The sequence below is a fragment of the Elgaria multicarinata genome, chromosome 1 (genome assembly GCF_023053635.1).
Source record: "Elgaria multicarinata webbii isolate HBS135686 ecotype San Diego chromosome 1, rElgMul1.1.pri, whole genome shotgun sequence".
Classification (NCBI taxonomy): Eukaryota; Metazoa; Chordata; class Lepidosauria; order Squamata; family Anguidae; genus Elgaria; species Elgaria multicarinata.
This window is the reverse complement of record NC_086171.1, coordinates 149,788,647-149,814,472: the sequence shown is the minus strand read 5'-3', so window position 1 is coordinate 149,814,472 and position 25,826 is coordinate 149,788,647. Positions and strand designations below refer to the sequence as shown.

The following is a 25,826-nucleotide window of genomic DNA, read 5'->3' as shown; positions in this document are numbered from 1 at the left end:
TGGCTTGGCAAGGGAGCACATTCACTTAAATTGTGTAATGAGAAGAGATCTAAAAGCCACTTTTGGGCTCAACGTCTTTAAGATATTACAGTCCCAGGTGTCTGTTTTGATATTGCCCTCTTGTTCATCTAAATGGATGCTTACTTTGCAGTCTACTAAATTTCAAGGTCTTATTTATTTATTTGATTTCTGTACCGTTCATTAGACAAAGCTTTCTGGGCTGTTTACAAGATAACGCTTAAAAACATAAAAACACAGTAAAACATTATATAAAACCAGACGTTTAGAGAAGAATAAAACCAAAGTAGAAACCAAGATAAAGCCAGCCGCGGTACACAGATATAAAAAGGCACAAAAACTAAATGGCTAAAAAAAGTTTGGGAAAATAAAAAGGATTTCATCTGGCACCAAAAAGACCACAATGCAGGTGCCAAATGAGCCTCTCTGGGGAGGACATTCCACAAATGGGGTGCCATCACTGAAAAGGCCCTCTCCTCCTTAGTTGCTGCTCACCTCACCTCATCTGGTGGGGGAACTCAGTAAAGAGCCTCTGAAAATGATCTTAAGTGTCTCGGCAGGTATATCTGGCAGGATCCTAAGCTGTTTAGTTAATACCAGCACTTTGAATTTGGCCTGGAACTGGAACTGGCAGCCAGTGCAGATCATAAAGCACTGGTGTAATAGGATCATATTGGCCAATCCCCATTAACAATCTTGTTGCCATATTTTGGACCAGCAGAAGTTTTTGGACCATTTTTAAAAGCAGCCCCACATATTATGGACTGCAGACATTCAAATGAAGTCAAGCTAAGATTAGCTGAAGATGAACTGTAATTGTCCAACTGTGGGATATTCTGTCCCTACCACTACACACCTACATTTTCACTAAATAAAAGGTTTCCATAGCTGTAGGGAGGGTATACACTCTACAACCTTATAGAATATGTGTGATAGTACATGATCAGGGTGCAAAAGTTACATTTCTGACTGGAAATAAAATGCCTAAAACAATGAAGTTGGACAAGGATTTAGCCATTCTGTGAACCTCCTATACAGGCTGCAATTTACAATTGATGAAACCTCATTTTCATGCCATTAAAATGTGAAGAGACAAAAACCTTTAAGCACAGCCAAAGACTGGATTTGTTTATACAATCAACTCTTTAACCTGCTCCAGCCTGAGATTTGTTTATATGAATAAGAAGTAAATTCAAGACTGAAGTGATTTAACAGTGAAAGAGATGAACCCCAAGATAATTAGGGGAATTTCCCCCTTGCCGCTACTTTACAAGGTTAGTTGATGTTGCAAATAATGCCACAGACTATATCTGGGTTCAACAACTAGCATTTGTAACTGAGTGCTCAGATCAGATTTGTTGAACACCTGAATACTGAGCTCCACACCAACACCCAGCCACTGTTTAGAGGGAGGCATATTGATATGCTGGGTTTAGGTTCTGGTACTTGCACAAGACCACCCAGTATTCCTATGTGTGCCACCCTACAACTCAGTCCTGTGCTGGACGTAGAAGATAGATGTTCTTTTAACTTCCGGGTTTAAAGAAAAACGTTGCAAGCTTTTCAACTTCACATAGATGTTTTCATCAGACATAGGCTATCAGAGTTAAAATGGAATTGTGCTGTGCTGTTATCCTCCCAAAACAAAAGGGGGCTTCATTTTCTGGGCAAGCTATAAATGAATTCTTACAATCATCTTTTTTTCGAGGAGATCTACAATATAAAGACTTGTTCATCCATTCACAAATATGGGTGCCACATGGACACTTTCCATAATTCCCTGTAAGTCTGTTGCAGCAAATGCAACAAAAGGTCTTGTGACAGCACCTTAAAAGCTAACACGTTTATTCTGGCATAAGCTTTTGTGGAAACTTAAGGTGCCCATTCTTGAACAAAGGAATAGCTGCTGATGTACAATTTGTCAAGAGTTTATTTTGTGGTTTGAATGAGGGCAACTACATACATTAATCTATTCCAGTTATGTCATCCAGCAACATTTTGTGAATGGCAACTTTTATCAGTGTGTAATTTTGCATTTCAGCTCCCTTTGACCACACATTCTACATGCCTTCCTGCAGCAGGTGTACATAAATCTACATTTGAGGTTAACACTTCATGCATCTGATGAATACCAGTTGCTGGGAAGACAAACAGGAAGGTTCTATTAGCTCATGTCCTGTTTATGTCCTTGCATCTGGCTGACCAGTGTGAGAACAGAATCGTGGACTATATTATAGGCCTTTAGTCTGATCCAGCACAGTTCCTCATGTTCTTAATGAGGCTTACTGCCAGGAAAGTGTACCTAGCATTGCACCTAAAACATTATCCTAATGATGCTGCAGGTGAGAGTCTAATTAGTTCTGTGTAGCCAAGCTATAGCAACTGGGCTGTTGTTCAGCTAGATGTACTTAGAGAAGAAAAGATGCATGGATCCAATGTCAAGACTTAAGAGCAATTTTTCAGAAAGCATATAAATTTGTTTGTAACTTTGGCCACACAAAATAGGTGTGGTCAAAAGTCTGTCATTATATCAGTTGAACCCAAGGCTATGTTGCAAAATGCAATCAGCAAAAAGTCTAATTCAGATCAATTTCAATTGAGTCATAGGCTTACAGGAACAAGCCACTGAAATCTCTGTAAATATATTTACTTGTTTTGTGCCCCTCATTCCATGTGACCAATAGTGCAATAGGAACCCAGATAACCTTTCCAGGTGGGGATGGATGATTCTTCATCAGTCCGTACAAAACTAACAACACACAAGAGGCAACTCCACAGGAGACATTAAGCATAATGGCTCAGCGCACCTAGAAATTCAACAAGGCCCAGTCCATTCATTCCCAGACAAATCAACCATGCACTGTAACTGCAGACAAATAAGTTTCCAATACAATTCTCCAACAATAGCTCTTTTATAGTTTTTCAGAGAGAGAGAAAAACTTAGAAAAGAAAATATGACTTCTTTCATGCTATGTTTTATGATTGTAGCCCAGTTGCAACATAGCATTGGATAAGTACATTCCTGGGCCCATCTGTTCCACCATTACTCCCAAAAGCAGGCAGCCAGGTGCTTCTGGAAGCTCTCAAGCAAGGCAGAAAGCTCATGACCTCCTGCTGTTGTGTATCCCTCATCTGGTACTTAGAGGCATATCTGCTCTGAACATGGAAGTTCCATTTAACTATCAAGGCGATTAGCTCTTGGTAGGCTGGTACAAACCAACATGGCCACACTCTGTCATTATTAAACTTTGGACTGCCTGGACTTTAAGGTATGAGCAATTTCATATTGTGCATTCCAATTCTAGTGAGGTCATATCAGCTGGAACTAGCCAAACTGATGTCTGGGTCTTTATGAATGCCGGAGGCAGCATATTTATTTATTTATTTATTGCATTTTTATACCGCCCAATAGTCGAAGCTCTCTGGACGGTTCACAAAAATTTAGGATATATATATATATATCTTATTCAATAAAATCATGTGATGAAAAACAGCTTAGGACCTGATTACCTGCAGGACTGCCTTCGTGTGCCTATTCATACCTGTGAGCTGTGCTCGATTTTACTTTGTGTCGATGCTGGAATGTTTTTGACTTCTCTGCTGTTTTAAAATGCTACTCCCTTTGGCATTTGTTGCTTTGCTATATTATCGTATTGATGGTTCTTCTCTCTGGCCTTCCTTCTTCTCACATCAGTCCGTTGGTTTCTGTTCACCACTCTGCCGCAAAGATCATCTTCTTGGCTCGCCGCTCCGACCATGTTACTCCGCTTCTGAAATCTCTTCATTGGCTTCCAATTCACTCCAGAATCCAATATAAACTTCTCCTGTTAACCTTCAAAGCTTTTCACGTTCTAGCTCCTTCCTATCTCTCCTCTCTCATCTCACACTATTGCCCCGCTCGTGCTCTTCGCTCCTCTGATGCCATGTTTCTCGCCTGCCCAAGGGCCTCTACTTCCCTTGCTCGGCTTCGTCCATTTTCGTCTGCTGCCCCTTACGCCTGGAACGCTCTTCCAGAACATTTGAGAACTACAAGTTCAACCGCAACTTTTAAAGCTCAACTAAAAACTTTTCTTTTTCCTATAGCTTTTAAAACTTGATGTTGTGCAGACTTCTACTGTTACTTTCTACTGTTAGTTTTACCCTACCCTGTGCCTGCTTACCCTACCCTGTACCTGTTTGCATTCTCTTCCCCTCCTTATTGTTTTACTATGATTTTATTAGATTGTAAGCCTATGCGGCAGGGTCTTGCTAATTACTGTTTTACTCTGTACAGCACCATGTACATTGATGGTGCTAAATAAATAAATAAATAAATAATAATAATAATAATAATAATAATAATAATAATAATAATAGTGGCATTAGATCTTCTGGAAACTATGTTCATAGGCCAGGATATAATTTCTAATAAAGCAACGTCACACATTTTACCTTCATCTTTGTAATGGGCAGAGATGGTCCTTGTCCCTCATACATACATATTCGGCACCAGGTCAAGACTTTTCTCTTCTCCCAGGCATTTAGCAATATGTAATTAGCCTGGGTTTGTTTTTGTGGTTTAAAATTTTTGTGTATTGTTTTTAAGTGTTTTTACCCTATGTAAACCACCCAGAGAGCCTCGGCTATAGGGCGGTATACAAATAATAATAATAATAATAATAATAATAATAATAATAATAATACATATGTAGTAAGATGTGGAAAGTTCATTAAAATCAGTGTAGTATAATTAGAGCTGGGGGAGCATGGACCCTCAACATGAGTGCAATCACACAGAGTATGCAGGTAAAATGGTAGAAGTCCAGTGCCTGCTGCAGAACAAACTGGAAAAATACTTTTTCCCTTCACTGCACATCTGTCCTTACTGCATACATGCATTAGCTTTTTTCCTTTCCTTTCTAGAGCTGGTCCAAGACATACATATGCTGAGGGTTTTATGGCTATGTGGATTAAGCTACCAGGGATACTATTTATCAGTTGCTTCAAATGAGCCAATGTTAGTTTAATCACTTCTTGAGCATTCGTCATGGGGCTTTCCAAGGATCCAAAATCTGCTAATCAAGACTTTAGTTAAAATTTAAAACAGAATAACCAAGCACACAGGGGTTTCTTCAGATGGGGGTGGGGCGCTTTCCTTACTGTTGCTTTCTTCCTGGTTCTCTTCCACATTTGAAATGAGCACAATTACATGGAGAAGAGAGCAGCGAGCACATGGCATGTGCATTTCAGTGGGACAGCACCCCCTAGTGGGCATTTTAATGACACAACCTCAGAAGAGTTGGGTTTTCCAAGGTTTATTTGTGACGCTATAACTGAGAAAAGGAGTGGGAGACATGCAGGAGTCTGACTGCATTGTCAAAAGGACCCGCAAACATCTGTAAGTAGCCAGTAATGATAATGCTATAAATTGCTTATTTAAAGAAGCTCAGACTCTTAATGCCTATGATGAGGCTTAATAGACAAATAAAATACAGGAAGAAACCAGACACAGAGATGAGAATGTTATCTTCCTGGCTTTCATTTCATACTCTAACATATGAAGCTACTCACCCTGGCACACAAAAGATGATGGTGTTTCCCCTGGGTGGACGCGAGCTGTAATAAACACTACTTTCTGCTCTGCTCCAGGACAAAGATTTACTGTTGGGGAAAACAGAAAGAGGAAAAAAATGTTGAAATTAGGTCCTCTTTGTAGAATACACTTTTCTTCATTGTTTCATTTATCTTAATAAACTAGAGTTTAGTATTTAGACATTTGGAAGCTGGATGGGTTCAGAGAGAGGGAAGGAGTAGTTTCCTGCATATATTTGGGGGGAACCCAATTATGTAAGAATCTCAATTTTTTAAACAAAAATCCTGATCCTCCCCATTTTTTTCTGGTGTACACATTACGCAGTTGAAGCGCACATACATAAGTTACTAATGGATGGATATTAGGCATGTTTGGGGGAAGGGGGGGCAACCATATGCCTCACCTCCATGAATTCATCATGGAATTGCATAGTCAGGGGTCCCAACCCCTTGGGTCAGTGGGCATATTTGGAATTTGGTGTTGGCCAGTCTCAAAACACTCACTTCTGAGGGGGAGGTAGGATGCAGGTGAACACTGTAGCAGAAGCTATAGTAGAGTGACCAGATACAAAAGAGGGCAGGGCTCCTACAGCTTTAACTGTTGTGATGAACAGGGAATTTCACCAGCTGCTGCATACATACAAATGACACCTGTTGAAACTCCCTTTTCTATTAAAACTGTTAACGATATAGAAGCCCTGTCCTCCTTTTCATATGGTCACCCTAAGTAAACTGAAACTAAAGCACAGGATTGGAGCACAGAAGACAGGAGGAGGGGAAGGGCGAAGGTTTCCATCACTAATACAGAGATGCTATACTATGGTTTGGCAAGCCAGGAAATGTACCTCCAAATTGAGCCAAATACAAGGAAAAAAGGGCAGTAAAGTGCAAAACCTATGCAGCTCTCAAGGGCAGAAGCACGTGTAAGAAACACAGAGGCATCCCTGAAATGAGGTCCAATCCTACTGGAAGAGCAATACACATCTGAAAGGAGGTAAGGGACCCTTTTCTAGGTAAGGAAAGGGAGGAACTAGGCCATGCAATTAGAAAAGACACATTGACCACATATTTAGACCTAGGTAAATATGAGCATTATGTGATGAACAGACACTCAAGAATATCTGGACTGGGTGAAGTCTGTATATCTCCTTCATTAACATGATATTGTTCAACATTTTCATCCACCCTCCAAAAGAAGAATGTATCAGGGTCACCAAGGAATCCTAAATTCAGCCACCATTGCCAACAAGGAAAAGTGCACCCTTTCCCCAGTAGTATTAATAGTGAGCAACAATCAGGTATTTTGCGGAAAATATTCACTCCATAGAGTATATTTTACAACTCCACACTAAATTATCAATCAATTTTCTAAGTATTCTAAGTTCTTTGAAAGGAACTACAGTAGTGTTTCATTAATGTTTAGCATATTATGTATCTTCTCTAGCCCCTTTCCATACAAGTCCAAATAGTTCTTCTGCTTAAAAAACAGCAATACATTTTTGTAACCATTTTTCATAGGAAACAATGGCATTTTCACTGGCTTTTTCAATCTGGCATATCACCTTTAAATGAAAAGAGAAAGGGGGGAAATAACAACAAAAAGTTGCTACCAAGAAATAGAATTCAGGGTACAATAAATGATATTGTGTATATAGTTTTGTCTTCACTGTTACAGATATATCTGTGGGGTGGGGGGAAACTTCTCCTTTATTGACTTCAATGTTAGATAACAAATCCTTTCTATTTTGGGGGCAGTAGCTAGGCTGCGAGAAAATGAAGGAAGATAAGGAATGTGATAAGTAGATGCTGGAATGTACAAGATATTTTTAAAACATGGAAGAGAGTGGGGGGAAGAAAGAAGACTGAAAGGAAAAGATTTGTTTTATGTCATTTCTCAGCACAGAAAAATGAAAGCTTTTGTAGCACACACACACACACACGCTCAGCCTTGTAAGGAATGTGTCGCATCAATAACAGGTTGGACCTACACTCCTGTCTGTCTTTACAAGCCTGATTCATGCCACAGGGCCTTGAGATGCTCTGAGGAAATGAGGCTGTCCATCTGCCCAAGTGAAATGGCAACGTGGCTGCAAGAATGACCTTTCATTAAAGATAGAAATAAGCAGAACTACTGTGTGTTTGTTCTCATTTAGTTTCATTTCTCTGTACTGTTATCACATGCAGTGTGTGTGCCAAAAGATAAAGCTGATGGGTTTTCAATCCAACCAGAGAAACAACAAAAATAATATAGTCTGCTTGCACTAGCAATGTTTATACCCATTTTGCACTCATAACATGTCATGGAATCTGCCATCCCAGATATCTGAGGACAAGCATTCAAACTGAATATCTATGGCGGTTTGTGTTTCCCACTGAAATTCAAATGGTCTTGAAACTGAGGCTATTTTCAGCCATTGCATATTAATCTGACGGTCTGAAAATTAGAGGAACCATTACAATGATCTAATTTGAGCTGTTGATGTGTATGCTGCTGACCTAATAGAGAATTGATTTCCTTCCGTTTTTCTTGCTGACCGTGGGGGAAAAATGCAAATTGAGCATTATATTTGCACGCTAATTTTATTGCACCCTTGTGTCTTCATAAAAAGATAAAGTTTGGGCTAATAAAAATAAAACATTTCTGGTTCTAATACAAGCAAATGTTTATGCAGGCAGGTAACAAATTGCTTTGTCATTTAGGGGAACATAAAGAACGCAATAATCATCTTTAGGCAAAACAGATTGGGGCTTTTAGCTTTCATTTGCAAAATCACTTTAATGTAGTGCAGCATTTCCAAGACAGGGTGACAGGAAATTAGCACATCTTTTGCCTCAACCCCATTCACATAAAAAATTACAAAACCCAGGTGGTTAGAAGAAAAGCACATAGACAAACATAATCAAACTAGAAAAACAGAACGTTTAAGGTGCAATCCTATGCATGTTTAGACAAAATAAAAGCCTTACAACTCCCAGCAAGGGAGTTGTGAGTATTGTTCTATCTGAGCATTCATAGGATTGTTCTATCTAAACATACATAGGGGCTATTTACAGTGATAGAATTCTATACTTGTCTACTCAGAGTAAGCCCCATTGAGTTCAGGGAAGTGACTACAGGGTACAGTCTGAAGGTATATGAGAAGGCAGCCCACTTGCTGAACGTAAGTAAGTTTGGATCTGGCCAGTGCTTTGAGGGGAGACCACCTAGGAACCAAATATAGCCACCTTCAGTTCCACAGTGGAAGAAAGGTGGGATATATATGTAATAAATACAGGGGGTCAGCCTTAGACATGACAGAATCCATTAGGAACAGACGACCAAGGAATGCATGCACAAATAAAGATATTTTGAAGGCAGAGATTGATGCCCCTTCCTATAAAGAGGGGTCAGCCCAAGACATGTTGCTTTCTGAGGTGAAGAATCAGAAGATAACCCCTCCCATTCCATCTTCCAAAGCTGACTGAACTGGCAGTTTAAACATCCTTCAACACTGATGATGGCTCAACATCCTTTGCTATACCCAAGGACAGCAAGCTAGTGTAGGGGCCAAAAGAAAGGCCACTGGGCCCACAGTTCACTCCTCTAATACTTTCCTGCCACCTCCCAGCATTTGCCACCTGAGGTGATTGCCTCACTCTGCCTAATGTAGGGCCAGCCCTGCCCACAAATCTTTGCGACAGTAAGATTCTGGATATATAATACATATATGGTTTTGTTTTGTTTTGTTGTTTAGATGACTCCGCCACTCCCTTTTAAACTGTTTGTAATGGTGGGTTTTGTGTCCTTTCTGGCAGATAACAGCCTTCAGTGGAATGTGACATAGTGAATTGTGATGGTATTTAAGTAGCCTGAGATCCCCAGACCCAAATCAGCTGATCTGTGTAGATCTAAGATCAAGAAGCTGGTGCTTGTACAGCTAAATACAATTTTCTTTGCCATCCTCCCCTTCATATAAATGGTGCGTCTCTCCCCTACCCATTCCTCACTGAAGGTGCTCTGTACAGAAGTGGAAATTATGCAAACTGTTTCAGTGTTAATACTTGACTGCATTTTAAGCTTAATAGCCCAGTGAGGGGATGTTCTTGTCAAGCAAAAGGCCAGAAATATCTTCTGGTAAAAATTATTTTTCAAATGCATAGAGTCAAAAATGGCAAAGCAATTTTGAGCGAGCAGATTCCCCCCCCCCACTCCTTATTTGTTTGTTTTTAATCTGCATGAAGTCTTGGAAGCAAACATTTCTGCATCTGTGCTTCCTGACACTGTCATGCTCAATGCTCCTGCGAGGAAAGGAAATTAACCAGCACATAAAAGCAGCTAAGTTTATGCCCCCCTCCCAAACAGGATTTTACATTTAGATTATTCACAGGCATCTGCATTTTTGAACGTAAGATCCCATGAAATGGAATAAGAAGCAGGAATGTGAGTGGCATGTTATTTTATTCCAACAGCCAAGATTATAGTAATGTGCAATTAAGGGAGCAGAAAGTAGCATTTAATGTCACCTGCCTGCATCCTCATTGTAGCGTAATAGTTTAGCAGACAAGTCCTTTGACTGCTCTCTTTCCCTCTTTCCTGCATTGCTATTTATAAGACTGTGGCATAGATAAACCTCAGTGCCCCTCAGAGAAGGAAGTAAGGCAGTAACTGATGCTAAGGATAAATGGTACATTAAATATGTCTCCTCCAAGGCATATATCATCTTGTTAAATTTGATGTATAATCCCAGTACATCAGAAGCCATTCCCAATATTCCTAAACTACATGTGTCCTTCATCTGATGTGGTACGAGAGAGAAAAAGAGAGAGAGAGAGAGAGAGAGAGAGAGAGAGAGAGAGAGAGAGTAATTTACTCTAACAAAATATTCATGGCATACTAATCAAGCAATTTCTTTCCCACAACAGAATAATTTATTATACTTTTTAAAGAAAGATATTTTGGGTATGCTTCTTTTGCCCCCTTCAATACTGAGCTGTATGGCCTCATCCAGCAAACTGATCCTCATATGGAATCAGATTCATTTTGAATATGGGTGCAGATCTGCATCATAAGGCTTATCCAAGGCCCATTGAAGTGTCTGGGTCCATCTTTCAATACAGATAGGATTGGAATCCCCCCTTCTAAGGCAACTGGTTGTAGGATGTGATGAAAGTCAGTTCAGGATCCACACAATGGATGTTTGATACCTATGGGGACCAATGTTTTACATCTAAACTGTAAATAGGGATGTGCATCAGATACAGTTGAAGCCCAGGTTGAATCGGCCCCCTTCAGACCATTTCTGGACCCTCCACGGGGCTTTGTTTACAATTCAGCTTTGGAAGGGTAGACAGCGAGCTGGTTTGCATGGTCAAAATAAGCCACTGTGGCTTATTTAAATCACAGCACATGCTGTTGTAGGGTTATTAGAGGGTTGTTCTCCCATCCAACGAGCCATACCTGTTTTGGGTGACATGACAAACTGCATCCAGGTGGTGATTATAGAAATCATGCCCTGCACATGTCACAATTGAAATGAGCCACCAAGGCCATGCAAACCAGGTCAGTGTGTTTCCAGAAATAGTGTCTTTTTCTTTCTTTCTCTAAATACTGATGGGGGGGGGCAGGAATGAGTTACTGACAGGTCCATCTTCTAATCATAGGACACATTTTACCATGAGCTATCCAATCACTGTAGTTTGGGGGAGGGCAACGCAACAAGGCTTCACTATGGGAAAAAAACCTTAAATTGGGTTTCAATCATAATTCTCTAGCCCTGCACCTATCCTTCTGAACTTTTGCAGGTTTCTGTCCCATTTGCATACCCATTTGTACCCATTTTCATACAAATTGCCCCAAAAAACACAGGGAGAGGGAAGTGGAAGTGATTCACTCAGCCTCCCCAAATTTGAGGACTCCTCCCAAAAAAATCCTGTACAGAGTTTTAGGAAACAAAGCTGGGGTAGTAATATCTATTACTATGCCTATTACACTTGTTGGATGAATCACACTTGAAAGATTAACAGACCTCTGTCCAGAAAAGAAAACTGATGGGTCTAGTTAGCTGCCATATTCTGCCCCATTATATGGGTACACTTCAAACTATATAACGAAGATGAATTCTGGAGCCAAACAGCAAGGACTGACTGTAACAGTGTCCTTCCACTGAAAGAAATGCTTCCAGCCATGCAATCAGGAGAAAGAGGGCGTGATTCTCTCCTCCCTCCACCACCACACTGGGCCAATGTCATTTACCTCAGGCAGTAAAATGTCTTTGGCTGGTCCTAACAATCAGCTGTTACTATGAGATGACAATATAAGCAAGAAAAGAGATGAGGTTTACATGGGAGCTCTTTTTTTCACTTTAAGCACATTTCAGCCTTTGAGTCTGGCCCTATAGTCAAATTCAATACAACATGTCAAGGAGCTATAATTACAGGATAAATGTCCAGACGAAAGAGACTATAAAAATGCAGATTTTAGTACACATGCTATCACTCACCAACACACACAACACGTACATGCACACACACAAACCACACAGAATATTAAATTATTTGTCTTATTTAAAAAAAAGTAAAAGAAAGGAAAGGAAAAAGCTTACCCAGCAAGAGAGGTGTGTGTGTGTGTGTTTAAAATAAAACCAAACCTCCCAGCCTAGGGAGAGCTTTTAATTAAAGTCAAAGGCAACTTTAATAGTCATGGGGAAAATAATCTGGCACAGCAAGAACTAAATTAATAAAATAAATGCGGCATGCTGAAGCCCAAGGGTTTTGTTCTCAGTCTGCATTTATTTAAAGGATGGAATCTGTCAGTGGAGAGGCTGTAAAAGAAAGGAAAACATGGAAAAGGCTGGAAAACTGGGTGACTAACTTTGTCAAGGCAGAACCTAACCTGACATATAGACCTGTTCATACATCATGGCAATCCAACAATTTGTTTGGAAAAAAGGAAAGTTTATCATGAATAAACCTGATCTGCCATCTGTGGTTTGCTTAGCAAACCAAAAATCCAACAACTCTAGCTTGTCTCTCCCCCGACAAACAAGAGGAAGGCCTCATGGCTTGTTTTTGGCTTGTTGGGGAAAAGCATTCTGTGGTTTCAACATAATGCTAACCAAACCCAGTGGAGGCTAGTGGCTCTGATTTCTGTGGAGCTGTAAATCCATTCTGGGTTTCAGTCAGAACCAGCTAGAACCTTAAAGGAATTATCCAAGTACTGAACCCTACCCCCAAAATAGGTTCTGCACCTTAGATAGTTCCTTTAGAGGACAGTCTGGTTTGGTTCTGCCTTGACTAAGTTCAGCACCCAGTTTTCGAGACTTTACAGCCTCTCTCCACTGACAGATCCCATCCTTTAAATAAATGCGGACTGAAAATAAGACTCTTGGATCGGAACCAGCCTGACCTCTAAACCAGCTATCCAAGGTACTGGACCTATTTGGGGGGGGGGGAAGTAGGGTTCAGTACTTGGATAGCCCCTTTAGAGTTCTAGCAGGTTCTAACTGAAACCCAGAATGGATTTACAGCCCCACCGAAATCAGCACCACCAGTCTCCACTGACCAAACCACAAACAGAAGGCCTAGCTGCATCCGCTTGCAGCAGGAACAATCAGACTTATTCATGACTGTCAGGACCTGCAAACCAGACCACTGACTAACATTGTCACATGTATATACTTGACAGTTCTTGACCTGGAGAGGATCGTTTCTCCTGAAGCCCCAAGGCAGATAGAAGCTTCAGTTTACAGCAGCATGTACATATGCCTGTTCTATGCCATCACTTGTTATACTACCAGTTGCCAGTACAGAGGGTTCTTTCTTTATTCCCAGTTTACCTGTGTTTCTTTGGTTCAAGGTAATAACCAGCAATTTATAATAAACCACTTGTCCAGTCCTTAATTATTACAAACTATACCTCTTTATCTTATGCCTCACTCAAGGTGTGAGGGCCAATTGTAGTTTGTTGACCAGAAGAAGGTAAAGGACATAGTCTACTATAGATTCCTTTTATAAAAAAAAAAAACATTTATTGAGCATATAGGCTCATTTCCAAACAATATGACCCACTTCTTGAACCTTATTAACAATGTTCGTTTCGACCAAACTAATATTTGGTACAATAACAATCCACAAGACAAAGCAATATTAGTTATAGAAGAAATATTGAACAAAAGGGTGGTACTACATCCCCCGTCAGCTTTATTTCAGCTTTTGCAGAATTAGTCTGAAATAAAAACTTTTTTCAGTTTTTTTAGGACCTTTTTGGCAAGTTTTGGACATAGCCATGGGCTGTAGATTTGACCCAGAACTTGCCAATCTGTATATGTATCTTTTTGAAAGACAATATATACTGAACATAGATGATGCTTATGAACAGGCTATACTACTATATTAAAGGTATCTGGATAACATCTTTATCATTTGGTGGGATTCTGAGAATAGACTTCAGGAATTTATGGAATCTATTAATTACCGGCACTCTACTATTAAATTTGATATGTCATGTCATAGACATCAAATCCAATTTTTCAATATACAAATAAGATTTATCCAAGGAACTTTCCAGACTACTACATATAGAAAACCTACTGATGTTAATTCCTACCTAGAATTTGCAAGTTATCCTCACATACCTACTATTTGCTGGGGAGAGAGAGTGTATTAAACTAGTTTATGTCTGCAAAACAGATAAGCCCAATTCAGGCAAAGCAGGTTTTGTTCCAAAGTAATAATGAAAGATCAGTTTCAGGATCAAATTCCCATGGAGGGGAATAAAATCCTGCTCCCAAATTGAGGATTTTAAGCAATAGTTAAAGGAATATTGGGTTAATTTGGTATAGTATTTGACTTACACATTCCCTTATCCTGTTGCGCCTCCTATAAACCTTCTAATAAATGTATTGCACTTCAGCTGTATAGGTATAACTGTCTCTCTTTTTGTTAATTTTGTTCTCTCTCTGTAAAACCATCTTTGTGATCCAAAGAAATCTGCATGCGATACAATGGAGCAGAAGAATGTTAATGATTTTTCTGCACAGCTTAAATCCATAAAAAGCTTTCTTTTTCACAGTCAGACATAAGAGGCATCCTCTTTGACTGCAGATTTTAGCAACCACCCAGATTTTAGCAACCACCCAGTTTATGAATATATCACAAGTTGAGTGCAGATTTTAGCAACCACCCAGTTTATGAATATCATCAGCCGACCACCACAAATCAATTTGCCATTATTGGCTTTTGAGCATGCACAGATCTCTGGATGGTAGTACAAATGTAGTAGTGATAAGGGACAGGAAGGAGAGGGGAAACAGCATGTTGCAGAAGAGAAATAAAACAAAGCTAATTACCTACCCTTGAGATATATACAATGCCAGTTAACTTCATCAACAAAAAACTGAATATTGCAAATGTAACTTGAAGCTGTGATGCATGACTTATAGTGTCATCAGACGGGTGGGGGAAATCACACTTCCCTACTGTCCCCCCCCCCGCTTCTGTCCTACAATACTTCCTCTTCCTTCATATGGTGAAGGAAGAGGAAGTAAACCACATGGCCCATTCAGTGGGTGTTTTTATTGCTCTGCTTTTCCTGCATACAGCAGGAAATGGTGGCATGTTTCACTTCCACAAAAAAAAAAAAAGATTTACTGAGGTCTTATTTTTTTTATGGAAAGAAAACCAAAAGGAGCAGGAGATGTGCAGGAGGCGGGACCCACGAAAAGGACCCACGAAAAACTGAGCGGCCAGTAACAAGCATGTGAAAAAACGATTATCTAATGGCGCTCTCAGTGAAAGAAGTACTTTTGAAGCATTTGTTAATCATTTGACTACAAGGAAGGCACTAAAATACTATGGCTATATTCATACTCTTTTGCTAGCTTACAGGCCTCTAACACTTAGCTCTAAAAATCTGACATCAAGATTTGTTCCCTGAGTAGACAGGAAACATTAGAGGAAGGAACAAAAGTTTCTAACAGCTTTGCTGAGGTGACAGGTTCTGTTGTTTTCCACTTAAATGGTGCTGGGTCATCTCTCAAGGTCACATGGAAAAGATGACCTTTGACGGTTTGGTGCCAATATGTCATGGAATGAAGTCTACATAACACAGTACACAGACAATATTTCATTTTCCTATTCTTGGGTTGAGAATTCAGTACATGAACTGAATGCTGACAGGTCAACTGCTCAGGTTTACTGCAGAAATGCAAGTGAAATCTGAGTATCTAGGCATATCTCTGTAATAACATTGCCACAATTAATAACATGTCATTAAATGAAGAGCTAATGGTTAACCGCCTTGTGTAAGATACATGTAAACAGACATTATAACAAAGCTGTAAAACATATTATCAGGGACCTGAATAATAATAATAATAATAATAATAATAATAATAATAATAATAATAATGTGGTCCAACACTAGAGCAATTTATATTTGAAGAGTGTTCTTTCCTATTGAGATCTGCATTGACTTGTATAAAAATACAGCTTTTAATCTCCAATCCCCACTGGCATTTTCATATAAGCACTGGAAATGCTATTGGGCTTTAGAGATTTAATTTAATGAAGGAAAAGTATTTCTATTAAAGTGTATAATTCCCCCCCCCCCAAACACAACACAACATCTTTAGAGAAACCAGAGAAATTGGATTATTTCAAGTTCTGAGAAACTGACTGCCCTGTGCCCTTTCAGAATGGCAGCTTCACAAGGAAAGCTTAACCGTGGCTGAGCCTGCAAGGTGCTGGATAAGGGACCCTTAAATCCAGACTAATTGCTAAAAATGCCAAGCTTCTGAAGAAGTTCTTCCCATTCTATATGCTACACTAGAGACTGGTGGTTCTTTACCTGGAGTGTGATTTTGCACACTTACAGAAGGTGAGGAGGTTGGGGACAGGTAAAGGAGACTGCCCTTCACTTATACCAATCATGGGTTGGAACCAGATTGATGCCATTTCAACTCTGCTGATAGAAGTAAACTTTCCCGCCCCCTCCTTCCCACAGCAATCCCTCCACCCCCCTGAAAATGCTACGCAGAGAGTTAGGAGACCTTGCTGAATGAGATGGGCAATATAGAGGGAGGGGGATCAAGTGGGAGGACCTTCCTCTCATGGACAGCAGTTCCTGGGCCCAACTCAGTGTGTTTAGCAGCATAGTTTCATGCTGGTAGTGACCACACCTCTCCAGCTGAACATGCACCAAAGAGGAGAGAAGCTGCTCCATTGTTGGATTCTGATAAATACATAAGTAAATGCATTACTTTGTTCCTTGGGTTTCAAATGGTTTTTAAGTCTCTTCTTTCAAAGTGCTTTAGCAACAACAAGGCTCTCATATCTTTAACATTTCTGTAGAAAGGCTATTGTGGGTGAAAGGAGGGGGAAATAAATAGACAGGAGTAGTGAATACTGCTTCAAATTCAGGCCACATTTATTAAACATTTGCAAAGGGAAAACTGGGCAGGCCCTAATATACACCAGCAACTAGCTAGGTGTTATATCAGGCACAGCATTCTATGCCTGGTGAGTGGTGTCTGGGTGATCGCCACCCCCAGGCCATACCCCCTTTGCAGAGGGGAGGCATTCCCCTGTCACTCCCCCTCCCTGGGACACAAAACACCAGGTGAAGTGAGGTGAGTTGGCCTCTCCAGTAATCCTTATCTAACCACTGGGGCCGCAAAACCCTCAGCAAAGGCCTCAGGCATCACCTGTCGCCAAAACAGTGCCACAGAATGATCACCATCCCTGTTCCTCTAAGTGGTCCTCATCAAATGTGACCAAATTAAGTAAACTGAACATAGAATTGCCTAAGACACTCTATCCCCACTTAAAGCGGGAAGTAGGCAAAAAACCCAAAAACAAACACCACATAGCCCCAACCAATCAGACTATGTGCAAAAAAATCCTACTCAGCCCCCCAAAGGGAAACCAAGCAAAACCTACACTACATACAGGGAGGGAGGGAGGCAAAATTTCTAAGAGGCCAGAGGGCTGGGTGTGGCCACCTAATATCGGCTCAGCCACCCTGCTTTCTGCCGGTGGTGCCATCCAACCACCACCAATGGCAATTGGGCACATCTCTCTTTCTCCCCGCCCACTGCCCTCAACAGCCTCCCCATGGCCACATGAGCAGGACACAGTGGAAGGGCATTTTTTAGGAAGTAACAGGTATTCTCCTACCTGCATGATCAACCCCACTCCCCCAAATCCCCTCTTCTACACAATAATTGAAGCAGCATCAAGAGCTCTCTTTTCTTTTCCATAGGCTTACCCTATACAAGATAAATCTGTTAGCATAAAAACCTGGCACGAGAAAGGTTAGCTCATATCTAGTCCAGTGAGCTTCTGAGCTGTGGCAAGCTTTGAAGAAAGGTTTCCTGCTTTGAACCCATGCTACATGAGAGTGGTGCACATTGTTATAATTGCATGTGAGCTTAATCGTATGTGAACCTATTGTGCATGTCAAAATGCTTCAGTGATCTTTTGTTTGGGTGTTCTGTTTTGTTGCAATTTATAACCTGACTCACTAACCCTTGAGATCTAATATACTTTTTGGTGTCAAACAACACAACCATATTTATTTGGCAGCAACTCTCACTCACTGAATCTCACTCTTTGCCAAAGGTACCAATGAAAATTTTAATGAATCATGAATAGCCTTCTAATTATAACTGCAGCCTTAAAAATTTAGAATGCATGCATATTGAATATTATAGTTCAATCGCTTCTGAATGGAGATCCGAATTTGTTTGTAGCTTTTTCAAAATCCACCATGCTTTAGACAAACCTACTTATGAGATGTTTCATTTATGCTTGTGATGTATGCATGTTAATTTTTCAAAGTTTTCATGCCAAATAATCTCTAGCCTCACAATATCATTCACTCCAATCCATGGCACATGCATGCATGTGAAAAAAACTAACTTCTTGCATAGCCTTAAGAGTACAAAGCTCACGTGGTAGTGCAATCAAGAATGATAGATGTGTGAAAGCATCTGGGACCTTATATTAAAAGGTCCCAGATGCTTTAGACTGGATAACTGGTTGCAAATATGGAATTAGATAAAATACAAACAGACGGGCTTTCTGCACAAAGCTTCTCCTAAGGATTCAGGAACAGAACTGCAAGTTACAATTCCTCCTCCAAGATTAACACACAGCTGCCCCATAACTGTCCTCTTAACTATTGCATATGTATGCCGAATGTGGATCGGTAGAGAGATTCTTCTTGGTAATGTGGATTGTTAGAGGGATTCTTCTTGATCTACCATTGTATAATTCGCTTTTAGTCTCTATCACAGTCAGATCCTGATTTGATTTGATTTTGTTGGTCTGGCTTTTGGTATTTCAGGGTAAGTGGTAATGTGTGTAAACTACAGGATCAACTCTGGACACCCAAAGAGCCCTTATATTGTACCTTCTCCCTTGGGATCAAATCATCAATCTCTCCTATTTTAGAGTCATTACTACCTTAAGCTTGACTCTTTCCCAAGATGCTTACTTTTTTCCATCCACCATTTTTCCTCTCTAAAAATTACACCAGTTCACTTCACCTTCCTATCAGCAAGGGGGTATTTGTTATCCTCTGGCTGAAAAGTGGCCAGAACAGATGAGCTGTCTTTTTGGCGGATAACTCAGTTTGTTGTGTGAGTGTGTTTAGGGCAAAGAGTGTTTGTATCAGGCATGTTTTTAGAGATAGGATATTGAGTCAGATCATTGCCCCATCTAGCCCGGTATTGCTGACACAGACTGGCAGTGGCTCTCCAGGGTTTCAGGCAAGATTTTTTTTCCTAAGCCCTACCTGGACAAGCCAGGATTGAACCTGGGACCTTTTCTATTTTATGTATTTGATGGTAAAACTTCTGCAAACTATCCTAAGACTTTGAAAAAGAGCAACAGAATAACTAATCTAAATAAATGAGAAAAAAACCCCAACTTATTTAAAAGAAACATGAGTCCAAGTACTTGTACATAGGAGCACTGTTTAAGAGAAGTGCTATGTGACTATCCAGCAAAGGTGGCAACGAACGTGACAGATGAAAAGGCTGGAATAAGTATATTCTTTGAAGAAAGAAATGTTGAGTCTCTACTGTTTTTACTGCATTCTTATGCAAAGCTCAGATTTCAAGGTTACCTACTTTCCTAGTGACTTAAAATAGATTTGGAGGGGGGGGGGAATAAAGTAATCTCTCCAATCTGTCCCTTTCCTATTTACAGAGCATAAAAGTAGCCATAAAATGCCATCAGTTTAGAGCAAATCTAATTTGCCCTTCCTATAATACTGAGCCATATGATGATTATCTCATTTTCTCTCTGATAAATGTGCCATTATTAGATTGTGATTGTTGGGGATTGGGGGACGGGGCGGGGGAGTGTGTAGCTACATCAGCTAAACCAAGGTAAACACAAATCAAAAGTACAAAATCCTGAGCAATGGCAATAAAGAGGCGAGCGCTTCCGACGAGAGACCTGTTTCCCAATGCTACCGACACAAAGCAGCCGGTCATTTTCTTTACACTATTTGTGGCTCTTTCATTTCTCCTTGCCACTTTTGCTTCCAACTTCAGGAACAACTATTTTCTGGTAGTTTCTGATGCGGGGGGGGGGGAACCTAGATCTTAACAACAGGAAAAGAAGAGAAGGAAGGGGGCCGGGGAAGCTGCTTTGACAGGGGCCCCTGAAATTGTCTAAAGGCTTTGCATGGAGAAAGGGTCACAGGTTAACACTTTACTTCTGCGGACACCAAAATGAAACACACAGATGTGTGTAGCAGAAAGTGTAATGCAATCTGTGAAAGGAATGACTCACATCTGTCGTGATGGGCTGCCATTGTTTACCCATTTACCCAAGATAGCTGCATTAGCTTCAGTGGCTTTACACCAGAGCGTCTAGCTTGAGAATTGCAGATATTATCTACTTCACTTTCCCCAAAGTTGAGAAGAATGACAAAGCGTTTTTCTCCGATGATCAAATTATAAAAGACTTTGCCATCAAAATGTGTCAGGCAAAAAATAGCACCACATAATATGAGTAGATAAGAAAGTGGCTACATGAACCACCTTGCGCCATGTAGCAGCCTCGTGTGGATAACACTGCCCAAAGTGCAAAAACACTGTGTAATGGACACAGAGTGTAATGGGCACAGCAATGTTTGCATTAAAGGCTCCAGGGCTTTTTACTTTTTACACCTAGGCTTCACTTATAATGTTCCAGCAATCAATTGTTTGCTTCCATTAATGTACTTCACTGCTGAATTTCTGATCAAGTGGCTTGCGAAATAATTGAAAAGAAAAATAAAGGTGTAAGTGCAATGCTTAGAAGTCTGAGCCATGTTTTTCTAGTAGTAGCAAAATCTGGAGGAAGTCTAAGCAGATCCAGTTTGGGAACAAAATCAAATACTTACCAAGAGCACATGGTACAGTCCCCACTTCATAATCCAAGTAGATACTGTGAAGGACATGCTGGCTTGCTGGCTGTACTGGCTCTTTAATTGTGTTATTCTTTCTGTTCTGTATCTGTTCTGGTATGTGTTGTGTAGCTATGATGGTATGTTAAGTGGGGGTGGGAGTGTGGAACTCGGTGCCGAGACTCCAAGGTCAGATTGGGCCTCTCACCTGCAGGTTATCTCCCTGGTCGTTAGGATAATTGGGTTCAGTTGTGAGAAAGAGGGTGCAGTCCTCCCCATGAGGGGAGGATTGTTAGGAGCCAGGCAGAGCTGGGGTTGGTTCAAGGAGGTTATGGGGCCCTAAATTCCAAAAGGGGATAAAAAGGGTATCCTGTTTGGGATGAGCATCTTCTGTTCTGGTTTTGGAGGAAGAACACCCAAGTCAGCATGGGACGGCTGCTCGGAATAAGCTAGGGTCTTTTGTTTATTTTAAATGTCTGGATTTCCTGAGACAAGGCTAGCCGCTTTTATGGCTGGGGGTGGGTTGTGTGTTTGAAGATTTTAGATGGAGCCGTGGCTCCTTGTACATTATCCTTTTGTCATCCTTCCTTTAATTCCCCTCCCTTCCCATCCTCTTTTTCCCCCTCCCCCATTTGCTGCTACCTCTGGCCAAAACCTTATGTGTTAGTTTTAGCTGAATGGTATTAAACTTGTTTTGGCCCTTAGCTGAGTGTGCGTGTTTTTATTCCAGGAATCTCTGGCTCGTCCCGGTTGGGAAGAGGGCTAGGGCGAGGGGTGGCCGGGGAAGACAGGATGTTGGGTCCGGGGCCTACCTTGCAGGAAGGTTGGATTGGCTCCAACCTTCATCTACAGATACATGCATATTTTGATTGCAACCATAACTCCACCTAAGCATGTTTGAGCAAAGGCTTCTAGACCAGCCAACACATTGTTTTTGTGCTAGCTTTGCAACTGAAGGGAAATTCTGATGTGAGGGCACATGAACCTACCCGTACACTACGCTCAACATCTAAGGTCCTCCTTAGAGTGCCTGCTCGGAGGATGGCAACAAGGGAAAGGGCCTTTTCGGTGGTGGCCCCCTGACTGTGGAATGATCTCCCCGATGAGGCTCACCTGGTGCCAACACTGTTATCTTTCAGGTGCCAGGTCAAGACTTTTCTCTTCTCCCAGGCATTTAACAACATTTAACAACGCTAAGTTTGTTTTTTAACAACCCGCAGAACTGTTGTTTTTAAATGGATACTGTTGTTTTTATTCTGTTGTTCTTATGTTTTTGATGGTTTTAAATTTTGTATACTTTTTTAATGTTTACTCTTTTTAGCTTTTGTAAACCGCCCAGAGAGCTTCAGCTATGGTGCAGTATGTAAATGTAATAAATAAATAAATAATAAATACAGACATGCAGTATCCCAGGAGGTCTATACCACATGCCTTTGCTAAATGTCTGAAGCACAATCCTGTACATGTCTAACTCATAAGGAAGCCCCATTGCATTCAATTAGGCTTAATCCCAGGTATAGGAGTGCAGCCTGAATAATTTTGTGAGTTCTTAAAAAAAATCTCAGCTTAATTTATCTTTAACATGAAAATGCACTATTCTATATATCTTCACGAAACAGTACACCGTGGGTTTAATCTGACATTGGAAAAGCCCAACTGCCTATTCCTTCTTCCACTATCCCAGCTAGTTTCACTTCAGTTAGCAAGTCAATGGTGACATATTACCGACTTGTTCAGAGTCAACATTTGTCCTTCACGTCCTGCTGATGTTAGCTGAAGCATTCTTCTCTGTGCATCCTTTTTGCAGTCTCTCCCACAAAATGCAAATGAACCGTGCAGAAGAGAATGTGGGGTGGGGGCTACTGAGCCATTGCAGCCGCACGCTACCCACGTTGCTTCATGATTTGAATACCTAAATGGCCCAGTGCTCTAACATTCAATTAATGAATTTGAGGGATGCAGGAAAAGAGAGAGGGAGGGAGATGGGGCAGGGGAATAAGATTTGCACAAGATGTTGGCTCCATGAACTGTGTTATCCTGGATGACTCATTCTGATGAAGGTTAATGAGGATAGTTCAAATGCTAGGATGTAATTAAATAGAAATAATTAAAGCAGCTGACACTGTGGTAAGCAGCAAAACTCAAAGAGAAAAGCAAGCCAGATTTTTTTTGTTTTTTAAAAAGAAAAAAAATCACTTATTACGACCTAGAATGTAAGGATTGCAAAGTGTTCCCAACGTTCAAAGCTATGTGCAAACACTTCCTAATTGGTATCTAAAATAGATTTAGTTCCACCCCCAACCCTCTAGGTCTGTGTATACAATTATCAAAACTTATGACAGATTTAATAAAAGCTTCCATGGTGCAATTATTTTAATATCATTTCCAGAAGCTAGAGAGCTTTTCCAACCAACGGAGGACCTTAACCACCACACCAACTCATAATTCACTTCCATTTGGAAACTGTAGCCCATATTCTGTCCTCTACCTGAGGGCCTGGAACATTCTTTCTGCTCTACTTTACCTCCTTCTCTCCAGCCTAGAGGTTTCCCATTCAGAGAAAAAGACAACATTACAGCGGAGTGCCTCTGCTATAATTGCCCTTACCATGTGTCTTCCTCCATCTATACGATTACTTTCCCCATATTAACGACATGCTCAGAGTAAACATTTGCCCTTCACATCCTACGGTGAAGGTTACTTATGAAAGTATTCCTATAGTTAAGAACAATGTTAAAACCCAACCTTCAGGTTATAGCAGTCTTCCCCAACCTGGCCCCCTCCAGATGTGTGGGACAACTCCAAGCATTCCCCAGCCATCATGTGCCGGGTTGGAAAAGATTGGGTTATAGGTTAATGTTATAGTTAAATAATTTGTAACCCTAAGAAGACACCAAGGCAGGATCTGCACTACTGCTTCAAATCAGTTTATAACTGTAGCGACAACTGTTGGGGCCCAGGACACACTGCATATACAGTTTTCAGACTGTTTTCAAAGTGTCATATCCTGCTTAGTGTAGTTCTGGCCCAAGTTGCTAAATCTAACATGAATGGAAGCCCTGTCTCATATACTTGAGGATGCTGGCAATTTGTTGCACATTATCTGTACTATATTAAAAGAGGTTGGCAAAGAAAACATGGTGATCTTTCCTCCCTGTTTTTTTAAAAAAGTATTATTTTACACAAAGAACCCAATACAAGAGGAGACAAGCAAGTAGCAAAGCAAATCTGAGAGGGAGACAATTTCCTCATGACCTAAACGGAAAGATGGAGAAGGATATTCCTGCAATTCTTATTACATAACTGCTGCAAAACTCCACTGATTAGCAAGTCAAGGGCAAGGAACCTTTACTAGCACTTAAGCCCTTTGACAGCACTGGTTCCAGGTTCTTTTTGAGCTCTTGGCCAAGACACTCTCAATAGGCCTCTCATTCAGTGAGTCTACCTTCCCAGCACCATTGTCACCAGCTGCTATTGCTCCTCATCCTCTTTTTCATCATGGCTGCCATTTGTTTGCTTGATAGGCAGAGAGTAAAATGAAGGGAGAAACGAATTCTCAGGATGCTGAACTTTTTATTTGTAGGTTGAAGAGCCCGACGCGTTTCAGCCTGTACCTTTTCAAGGCCTTCTTCAGGGGAGTGTAGGAAGATGTCTGCAAAGATCTTCTTATCAACAGAATGTCTTTCTCTGATTGTTAATAGCAACATTCTGTTGATAAGATCTTTGCAGACATCTTCCTACAACCCCCTGAAGAAGGCCTTGAAAAGGTACAGGCCGAAACGCGTTGGGCTTCACAACCTACAAATAAAAAGTTCAGCATCCTGAGAATTCGTTTCTCCTTTCTTTTCACTTCATTGGATGCTTTTCTCCCCCTGCTTTTGCTTTTGATAGACAGAGAGTCAATGAACAAGGAGGCAGTGGCATCTACTGCTCCTCCTTCTCGCCACCATCAGTGTCTAGGTCTGAACACGAAGCAGGTTGCACGGGAGGAGCAAGTCAGTGGATCCCTCTCATCAGTGGATCCCTGCTGGCATGTGGGCCGCTGGAAGGTGCCCAACCTTGCCTACTCTTGACAACAGCCCTGTCTCTTGATAAAACTGTCCTATGATTGTGTTCAGATTTGTACTTAACTTTTAACCTCAAGATTCAGAACGTATTTAAATATAACTATGACTACTTGGGGAATGGGTTGCATTCACAAGAAACATTCACCATAGTCGAACATTCATTTGGTATCAGACTCATAAACCCAGGATGATGCAACAAGGACAGAGATCACTCACCAAGACTATGGCCCTTTCTGCACCTAATGATTATCCCAGGCAAATGGTGGGATCGTCCCTGCCTGCCCCTGGGATCCCCTGTGTGACATTTGGATGCACAGGGATGATCCTGGGATGATCCCTGGGGAAATAAAGAGGCAGGTGTAGAAACGTCCTGTGTGTCCAAAGCAGCCTTATTCCCTTAGATAGCAGTGTTTCTGACCAGAGCAAAGAAGAAAGCATCAAGACACTCATCTTAGGTTGTCAGCTGAAGCTTGATCATTGGGTTAGGCTCCACACAGGTGTTGATACTACACAGGTTTATTAACAGGAGTATGGAGGCCTCTAGCAGGTTTTCTCCGGATTCAAGAAATGAGAGGGAGGAAGTCTGAGCTTTACGTAAGGTAACAGTCTAGAGTTAGTTCACTGTGACTCAATACAGCACACATCTATGGAGTATATCTGTAAGTGTTTGCTTAGCAGGCCAATCTAGGGATGGAAGCTGGGAAGGGAAAGTGTACAGAGCCATCTGTGTGCAAACCAAATCACTTATCAAAGACATTCTAAGAGCTAGGGCAGATCCTCTCTCTAGCTGA

General features: G+C 40.9%; 1 protein-coding gene across 1 annotated transcript in view; it reads right to left on the bottom strand.

Moving 5' to 3' along the window:
- The window catches only part of AGBL4 (AGBL carboxypeptidase 4), a 957,560-nt gene that overhangs the window by 226,025 nt on the left and 705,709 nt on the right, over positions 1-25,826 (bottom strand). The window contains exon 7 of the mRNA XM_063136171.1: positions 5,569-5,658. Within this exon, the coding sequence (XP_062992241.1) occupies positions 5,569-5,658 (90 nt within the window). The remainder of the gene's footprint in view (positions 1-5,568; positions 5,659-25,826) is intronic.